This window comes from Mustela nigripes, chromosome 16 (genome assembly GCF_022355385.1).
Source record: "Mustela nigripes isolate SB6536 chromosome 16, MUSNIG.SB6536, whole genome shotgun sequence".
NCBI classification, from domain to species: Eukaryota; Metazoa; Chordata; class Mammalia; order Carnivora; family Mustelidae; genus Mustela; species Mustela nigripes.
In genome coordinates this window covers 35,177,671-35,187,383 of record NC_081572.1, presented here as the reverse complement: position 1 = coordinate 35,187,383, position 9,713 = coordinate 35,177,671, and the positions used below count along the sequence as shown (strand labels likewise).

Here is a 9,713-nt window from a genome sequence, read left to right as displayed (position 1 = left end):
ACGCAGGGTTTCTCCACTATCGCCGGCACAGCTTCCTCAGGTCTCTGCACCAGCCTCCTGCCCTTCAGAGATGGAAGACCAGGGAAAAGAACGGGGTAGTGACTTTTGTAAAGATTAAAACCCCCTGCATTAATTAACGTACTGCTGTCTTTTCCAATGCAGTTTCATAAGTACCATCTCCAGATGCTGGTACCATCTTATTTTTCTCAAACAAGAACACTTTTGTTCTAGTTTCAACAGTTTCTCTTGCACTGTTCTCTAATAAAAACAGGTTGCAGCAATAATCCCAAGTCCCGACCAAAAGTGATCACAACTGAAATGGAAACAGATACACTACGAATGCAGGAACACTATATTTATTAGGTCAATAATTCATTTTTAGCAATACAAGTACAGAATATATCACAATGCTGGTTACAAACATACTTAGTATGGTTCAATGGTTACAAATAATGGTGGGCACTACAAGTTTTTGTTAAGGATGATATGAAAGGTCATTCTGACACAATGAAGAATTGTCTTAAAAAATCTATCAATGACCCTAGATATTTCTATAGAAATTACTGTGGCACTATTAGTGGGGATTTTCATGTAAAGAACTGTTAGTAATTTGTTTCATTAAGAGCTCTTGAGCTTATTAAACTAAAATCCCCTGTTGCTTAATAAAGTATAAAAATAGTACTGACTTGGTAATATTTAATAAAATGTAGCATTCATTCACATCATAAAAGTAGAACTAAATTGAAAAGTTTTTAGTTACCATGGCAACATATCTTTCCATAAAAGGAATATACAGAAATGAGTAATGTTACACAAATGGTACCTGCAACAATTATTTAGTGATCCAACACTTAACTTGTGCACCACAAACCAGGTTTTCTAGATATCTATATATAGCATATATTTTTAATCTTAAATTTTACTTTTGAAAAAAAATGTGCACTTCAACAAACTCACTAAGGCCACTCATGCTATAGATACCTAGGATTGCAATTAAAGAATAGTATTACTTAATAAGCACACTCCTTCAGATCACCGACAGGGTAAAACCAGTTTTCTGCCTAACACATTCCTGAGATTTGTGGACAATACAACTACTAGGGTTCAAGCTGGAGAATAATCCAAATGTCCGATTAAAAAAATTTTTTCTTTCCTATCAAGAACTGAGGTCCTCCAAAGCCAAGAGGTGAAATATATACATTAATTTTTAAAGCAAAAATAAAACTCTTAAAAAAGTTCATACTTATATAAATAAGTATTTTTCCAGTAGTAACTTTTTCATCCAGAAAGGGAACAGTTTGCAAGCAGCAAGGCTATGAATTCTAGGGAAAAGATAAAGACCAAGTGGCAGTTAAGAATACCTGCTACCTAAGCAAACCATCGTTCTCAATTTGTAAAGTATGGCCAAAAGCTTCAGTTGTGTTTTAGATGTTGACTGTTCAGCGCTCTGTTTGCATGTAAGGAGCCACCAAATGGCACTCTTGTTTACTTATAAGGTAACTTCCTCTGTACTTAATTTTCACAACATTACGAACTCTTCCCAAACAGGCTAGGAACAAAGGCCTTTGTCAAATCTTTTATTTTCACAAATAAGTGCATAACTGCACACAGATTACTACAGACCAACAGTGAGTTTGTTTTTAACCAAGGAGATAGAGCTTCGATGACAAGAAGGGTCCTAAAGCTTTGGGAAAGTCAGCTTTGGGGACCCATAAAAACTATGGTCTGAAGAGCCCCATCAGTTCTATTACACTGGATGCAGGAGGGACTGACCATCTGTGTGGCACAGGAGGATCACAGAGCCCCCTGATGCACCCAATCTGAGTAGCACCAACTTTAGGAAAAAGACTGGGTAAAAGAGAAGAAATCAAAGTCAGGAAGGATGAGACCAAAGGCCCCTTATTTAACATGACTTTGCTGAACTTCCAGAAAAATCTTAAAGTTGGTCTAGGCACCCTTACACACAACCCCACCATATGTGAAAAATCTGTGCAACCTATTGGTTATTGTGAGGTACATTTCATTCTTTTCTTTGTATTCTTTTTAACCCCATAAAGCAAGGTAACATTCACCTCTCTATCCTACCTTAAACATCCCCAGGAAAAGGATAAATCCCACATTTAGAATCATTAGGGTATTATTCTTCATTACAACCCAAATTAATAGCATACTATTTGTTATATCACTAACAAGCTGTCAATCTCTTTTTTCAGCCTACAGTTTTTGGATTAAATCAAAGTGTACAGATTTATAGAAAACTACATGAAAGCAGTGGTAATAAGGGGAAACTAGCGATGTTTTTTTAGAAAAACTGGCTGCCACATAACATTATCACCCTGTGATCTTAGGCTTCTAACTATCATATTGCTTGATCACTGTGAGCTAAGTAGAGCTCAAACTGAATTAAGAGAGGATGAGGCCTTAAGTTATTTGCTTTATTTTATCCTAGGAAATGTTACGTGTGCACAAAACCAAAAGATACACATTGATTAAAAAAAAAAAAAAAACTTCATATGGAAACGTTAAGTTTCAAAATATTTATTGAAAAACAATTTACCATGACATTCCTATACCACAAACATACCACAGGACTCTAAATAACCAACAAAAGTATACAAAGCCTATCCTGGAAATATCTTTGGAGGTATTAAATATATAGGCCCGTGAGGACAGTGCTGAGTAACTTGATAAATGTTAGTCCTTGGTCACACAGACTATTTGGTAATTAATAAAGAGGTGCCTCTTGGCATCAGACTGCAATTAACTGCGAGGGGAGGTGCAGGTGTGCCAATGTACTCTTTAAAATGAAAAAGGAAATAATTCAATTTGAGGAATAAACCCAGGTTTTGAAATCATAGTTACAGTCTTAGTGTCTGGGCTTGCTTCATCTCTTTATGTACCTCCCCCAGTCAATCCCCTCCTGGGGACTTAAAAACACTGGCTTGTAACTAACAAGACTGCAATTAACAGTTTTAAACAAGATTAGGTTTGGGAAGCCCAAAAAGTGTTTAAAATCAAATTTACCCGCAATCTCCAATTAATTTTCCTGTACTCAATGTGGCAGTTTACATTTCTTCCCCCCTCCAACCCTAACATGCATGTTAAAAGAAAACCAAAATACAACACATCCACTCACCCACAGACTACTCCAAGCATTAGCCAAGAGCAACATCTCTGACAGCCAAGTCATGAACCCCTGAAAATAGGGGGGAAAACCCTGATTCTTAACTATAGAGGCACCACATAGGCCACTATAGTAAGAACTGAGGTAACAGCAAAAGACTTTGTTTCTTAATTGCTACATGTCACAACTTTCCAAATTTGAGCATTAATTACCTCAACATTAAATAACCTGACTGGCATAAGATTAAAAAAAATATCAAAACCCAATGAACAGGAAGACAAGTTAGTGAAACATATAATTAGGGGATCTCTGCATTTGACTCTTGAATTTCAAAGAAAATGACATAGTTGGACTATTATTTACCATAAAAATGAAGGATTTCTAAGAATTGCTTCTTTTGAGCATTCATTTTTCCATTAATCCCCACAAGCCATATAGTAACATGAAATTCCCACCCATGAGCTATTTCATGACTCTTAGCCAATATACTTGTTAATTGCATTGATTATTAGGAAAACATTTAAAATGAAGGGGATGGTTGCAGCAGATATTTATAGACTTGCTTATGGTACTGCCATCTGTGCACACTGACTAAAGATATGCCACTGTAATCGCCAAATTTCCCTGGTTTGGTGTCTAATTACATGAATATAATTTTTGCATTATCACTTTTCATTATACCTCTAAATGAAACACTCTACTGATAAAATTATATGCAGGGGCTAAAATAATCACCTAAAGCCTCTGGTCCAAATAACCCCTTTCTACATAGGCTGGTCCTTTTTTAGGTCCTCCTGGTCCTGTTAGCAAACGCTATCAGAGCATCTTGCATTGTTGTACCAAAAAACCCTGAAACAACCAAAGGGTTAATAAAACTGCTGGTCTGTCAGCTTTTCTATTACTTACAGATCAACACTGGTCCAGTTCAGATGAATCTGACAGTCTTTCCCTTGTAACAGAGCTCTGGAGTGGTTGCATCCACTTCTCTGGGTAAGGTAGCCAAACCTAAGTCAGGATGTCCCTCTTCTACTAGCACTGTGTTAACTTTTCTGTACTGCATATAAAGATTTTCCCCATAAAATATCTTTACAATACAGTATTGAATACCTCCACAAGGAAGAATATGTTAAAAAGTTGTTAAAATCATCCTTACATAATAAGAATGCAACTCTTTTAAACTCTTAAATAGTTTTATTTGGGGGTTCTTTCAGGCTTTCTGCAAAATGAATTATTTAAAAAAAAAAAAAAAAAGATTTCCTGTTGTTTGTTCTACTAGGTTGAAAATATGGGCCAGACTACTTATACATGCGGTACATGCTGAATATAACTGAATATATGCTTATTCCTACAGACACTCTGCAAGATAGGGATCACCCAAATAGGGTCAATGGACTGGACCAGTGTTTCAATGCAAATTCCAGCCCCAAAAAACAACATGGTTTTGATTTCACAGTATGAATTCCCTGCAATCTGGGAAAAGGTAAATTAGTTAACTGAGGTCCTCCCTCAGCAGCTCGGTCCCTCAACATTCTGAGAAATCAAGAAGGACTGCACCACTTCTTCAGTGGACTGGGGGCTGGTGTTGACATCTTCAAGAGCATCGGTCACTGAATACTGACGATCTCGCAACCGGTTCCAGTTAGAAAGAACATTGTGATATTCAAACACTTTCTCATAATTTCCAATGGAGTTGTAAAGTTTAATGAGACCTCGGTAATCATATTCTAGTCCACTGTAGCCTTCACCAAACAGTTTCTTCCCTGAAAGTAAAATACGCATACACACACGCACAAAAGAAAGAAAGAAAGAAAGCTCAAGTAATGAAACAATAAGAGGTTCTTAAAAGACAACACAAGTTCAATTCTTTAAATAAGGTGGTTTCATCTTATTCCCTAGGCTGAGGAACTAATGAGATCGGGTACCCAGAGACAAGATTAATATTAGAATTAAGAACTTCTGTTCTGGGGCGCCTGGGTGGCTCAGTGGATTAAGCTGCTGCCTTCGGCTCAGGTCATGATCTCAGGGTCCTGGGATCGAGCCCCGCATCGGGCTCTCTGCTCAGCGGGGAGCCTGCTTCCCCCTCTGTCTCTGCCTACCTCTCTACCTACTTGTGATCTCTCTGTCAAATAAAATAAATAAAAAATTTAAAAAAAAAAAAAAAAAAAAAAAGAACTTCTGTTCTATGAAAGGTACCATTTAGAAACAAGCAGCAGAGTTATTTATTTGCAAAATATATAACCAACAAAGGGCTTGCTGCATCCATAGTATATAAAGACCTTCTGTAAATCAATAAGGAGTGACAGACAATTCAATATAAAAATAGGGAAGAATTTTTTTTTTCTTAAGTAAACTCTAAAACCTTAACACAGGGCTCAAAGCCATTTCCTTGAGATCAAGAGTCACATGCTCTCCCAACTGAGCCAGCCACGTGTTCCCAAAACAGGGAAAAATTTTAACAGGCACATTAGATGATAATTACAGTATCTTATTTTGTAACAGGCCCCAAATGGAAACAATCCAAATGCTCTGAATACCCATTAACCATAGAATGGATAAATAATGATATATAATCCAATAAAATATTATATAGCCCTGGAAATTAATAAGCGATAGTGTTACAGAACAACACAGATGTATTTCACAATTCATGTTCACCAAAACGTAAAAATATACATCGCATGATTCCACTGATATTACTTTCAAAAACTGGTAAACCTGATCTATGTTACAGCCAGAAGAAGGGAGATGAAGGGAGTACTAATTACGCAACTAGTTTAGAATAACTGCTTTTGCCTAGACCTGACACTCTGCCTCAACTGTCATACTTCTTATCACTGGCTTCAAGATCAGTAAATCACCTTAAGCAAAATGTTTGAGATGATTTTTGGGTGGCTTCTGGTATCCTTAGCAGCTCTAAGCTCATTTAAATCTTCATAATTATACTTCCCTTACATAACATACAAGATATGTTACATGTTATTTCTAATCAACTGAGTAAGAAATTTAAAAGAAACATACCAATTGCTATAGATCGCAAATAAAGTTTCTCAGCATTTTCATACTGATTCATGTCATAATTGTATAGAGAAGCCAGATGTCCCACTGAAAGGGCTACTTCATAATCTTCTTGACCAAGAAGTTGTTCTTTTATCTGAATTGCTTTGATATGCATTTCTTCAGCTTCCTGAAAAATAATTGAGCTGTTTTAGCCATTAGACTATACTCTCATAGTAACAATTCTTTCCGAGTAAGACTCTTTTAAGTGCTAAGGAGATCAGAGGACATAATATGTTAATCCAAAAGTTGCTTATGGGAAGCATTACTGGTTTGAGCAGCTACACACATAAGCTGATGACAGTAAGTGTCCTGTGCCAAAAATGACAAGAAAATCTGTCCTGGTAATGAAAAATTGTTAGAAGAAATTAACATAAAAACTTTCCAAAATGAAAATGATTTCTTAACATGCTCCAAAATTTAACTGAACCTTGTTAAGAAACTCCATACTAGGGACGCCTGGGTGGCTCAGTTGGTTAAGCGGCTGCCTTCGGCTCAGGTCATGATCCCAACCTCCTGGGATCGAGTCCCATGTCAGGCTCCTTGCTCAGCAGGGAGCCTGCTTCTCCCTCTGCCTCTGCCTACCTCTCTGTCTGCCTGTGCTCACTCTCTCTGACAAATAAATAAATAAAATCTTAAAAAAAAAAAAAAAAAAGAAACTCCATACTATAGTACATTCAGTTACATAGATACACACTTTATTTTGGAATTCTGACAATTTTTATTCCAACAAATAAAACAAGTTAAGTGAGGGATATGTAATGGATTTTCAGGTAAAAAATAGTATCTTAGGCAGTGACTCTCATCCTGTCCTTATTGTGATCCTAAAATGAACAATATTAAAAACTTAAAATCCAAAATTTTTAGAGAGAATTCAGTAAATTTTTATCACAATTAATAATACTTGCAGTATCTGACATTTCTTGCATACCTACCATGTGCCAGACATTATGCTAAGGGCCATACTTTTTTTTCTTTTTAAAGATTTTATTTCTTTATTTGAGAAAGAGAGAGGGAGAAAGAGAGAGAACATGAGCTGGGGGAGAAGCAGAGGGAGAAGCAGATTCCCCATTGAGCAAGGAGTCTGATGATCCCAGGATGATCCCAGGACCCCCAGGATTATGATCTGAGCCAAAGGCAGACACCTAACCTACGGTGCCAACCAGAAGGTAAGGGCTACAACTTAACATAGCTAACACTATGTTGTTGTTGTTTAAAGATTTTATTTATTTTCAGAGATAGCGAGTGAAGACAGAGAGACTGATGTGTGCACAGAAGCTGGTGGAGGGACAGAGGGAGATAATCTTCAAGCAGACACCCCGTTGATTGGGGAGCCCAACCGAGGCTCATTTCTCACAACCCATAAGATCATGACCTGAGCTGAAACCAAGAGCTGGATACCCAATTGACTGAGCCATCCAGGGGTCCCTGGTTTTTTTTTTCCGAAGTTTTTATTTACTTAAGTAATCTCTACACCCAACGTGGGGCTTGAACTCACAACCTTGAGATCAAGAGTCACATTCTCTTTTGACTGAGCCAGACCGGTGCCCTGCTAATAGCTATGTCTTAAGTCTAACTATAATAACCATATTAACCTTCATGGTTTGATATTATGACTTATTTTTCCATGGCTTAGATTTTGAATTTTATTTATATTTTAACACTGCTGTTTTATGCTATTTTTTCAATTCTTTTGTGGAATAAGGAAGAAGTATAGTAAGTGTACATTTATTAGTGAAGATTACTGAAGATATATTATTTAAGATTATAATTTATTACCTAAAATTATTTACTGAAAGAAAAAGATAGTAAAACATGCTTCTACCTTAAATTTTCTCATTGACTGGTAAAGTCTTCCAAGGTTTCCATAGTGTTTTGCAGTCTGTACATTAAATTCCCCAAAAGCTTTCTTAGCTAGTTGGAGTGAAGACAGGTGCAAATCATGAGCTTCTTGAAGCAGCCTCTGTTCAGTTTCTTTATTATGACAGTCAATTGCAATCTCCTCTAAAATAAGAGCTGATTAAGAAAGCAATAAAATTAGCACACTTCCAAACCATCTATCAAAGCTAATCAGAGCATATAATTTAAAATTAAATTCTATAAATGTTTGTGTTTATGGTTTAGAAATGGTAAAGATGAGTTCCACGTTAATGAAAAAATGAACTTTTGGGGGCCATTCCAGTTTGCACAATATAATAAACTTAAAAACAATGGTATATATCAAGTATTTTGCAGAATTTCTGCTTTACTAGACTATTATATTTTGCTGATGTTAATTTCTTATTTGAAGCAATGTAAGACAAGGCAAAGGCAAAATTTTAAAGTTATGAAACTGTGTCAAGGAGTCCCCAAGCACTGTTGAACATTTTGAAACCACACTCCTAAAATATAACCTCTAACCAAACACAACTGAAAGAACAAGTTTCCCCCTACTCACTTGACTAACCAAATCAGGAAAGAAGACAGTGCAATTTCAAAGTCACATACAAGACTTTCAAATTCCATTTAAAGTCTTAAAAAAAAATACATATTTTTTATGATTTAATTTTATTTCGAGGTAAACTGTCCATATGTGCAAAAGTAAAAGAGGTTTAGTCCACTATAGCATTTTTAAAGAACAAAAAGATATATATCCACAGGTACTACAATGAAAAAATATTCACAAGGTATTAAGTGAAAAAAGCAGAATATAAAATTAAAGAAATTTATTCATTTCATTATTTGGAGGTAAAAACGTCTAAAAAATATTCACCAAAATGCTGAATCTGGATTGGTGGGATTACAGGTGACTTAATTTATTGTTTTCTCTTTTCTAACTTTTAGTTTTTATAACAATTATGTATTACTTGTGTTTAAGTTAAAAACACAAACCTAAAGGGAGAAAAAAAGAACTAGTTCCAGAATTAAGGTAAAATTTCTCCAGCATGCACAGAATTACCACACAGGTGACCCAATCATGTTGGCAAAAAAAATGCTTTTTAAATGAAAGGGCTTTGGTAGTGATTAGAAGAAAGGTTAAAATAAGGAAAGAAGAAAGTGGTATTTGCTAGGAGCCTTGCAACATTAAGGGTAACCTGATACAAAGCTGAGCTTCAAAATTCTACACTATAAGGCTGAAGGTATGTGAAAAACCCATGCTACTGTGCAATAATCATGTTTTTCTTTCTTTTACCCTCCCCTCAAAAGAAATGAACGAATGAAGGCATGACAGAGAGGAAAAGGGAGTGGCGAGGGGAGGGAGGGAGGAAGGAAGGAAAAAAGCAACAAAACATATTCTGGCTTATTAACAATGCTGTATGAGAGAAGCAAACCTTTTATTATGAACCACTGGAAATTCCTAGGTAGAGCTATAGGCAGATACTTTAAATCAGTGGCTTGGTTATCTTAGTAATACGCAGATATAGTCTAATCCTACACTACCATCCAAAGAAATAAACAAATAACCTGATTTTAAACTATGTATCTTTAAAATATATGACACCAGACATCTATTACAACTGACAGCAAAAGAAATCTAAAATATATATATATATAT

The 9,713-nt window shown here is 35.8% G+C and overlaps 1 protein-coding gene across 1 annotated transcript in view; it reads right to left on the bottom strand.

Moving 5' to 3' along the window:
* Positions 1 to 2,522: 2,522 nt before the first annotated feature.
* Positions 2,523 to 9,713, bottom strand: part of APPBP2 (amyloid beta precursor protein binding protein 2) — a 62,381-nt gene continuing 55,190 nt past the window's right edge. The window contains exons 11-13 of the mRNA XM_059378480.1: positions 8,004 to 8,194; positions 6,143 to 6,308; positions 2,523 to 4,884 (exon numbers count right to left, since the gene is read on the bottom strand). Of these exons, the coding sequence (XP_059234463.1) occupies positions 4,631 to 4,884; positions 6,143 to 6,308; positions 8,004 to 8,194 (611 nt within the window). The 3' untranslated portion in view covers positions 2,523 to 4,630. The remainder of the gene's footprint in view (positions 4,885 to 6,142; positions 6,309 to 8,003; positions 8,195 to 9,713) is intronic.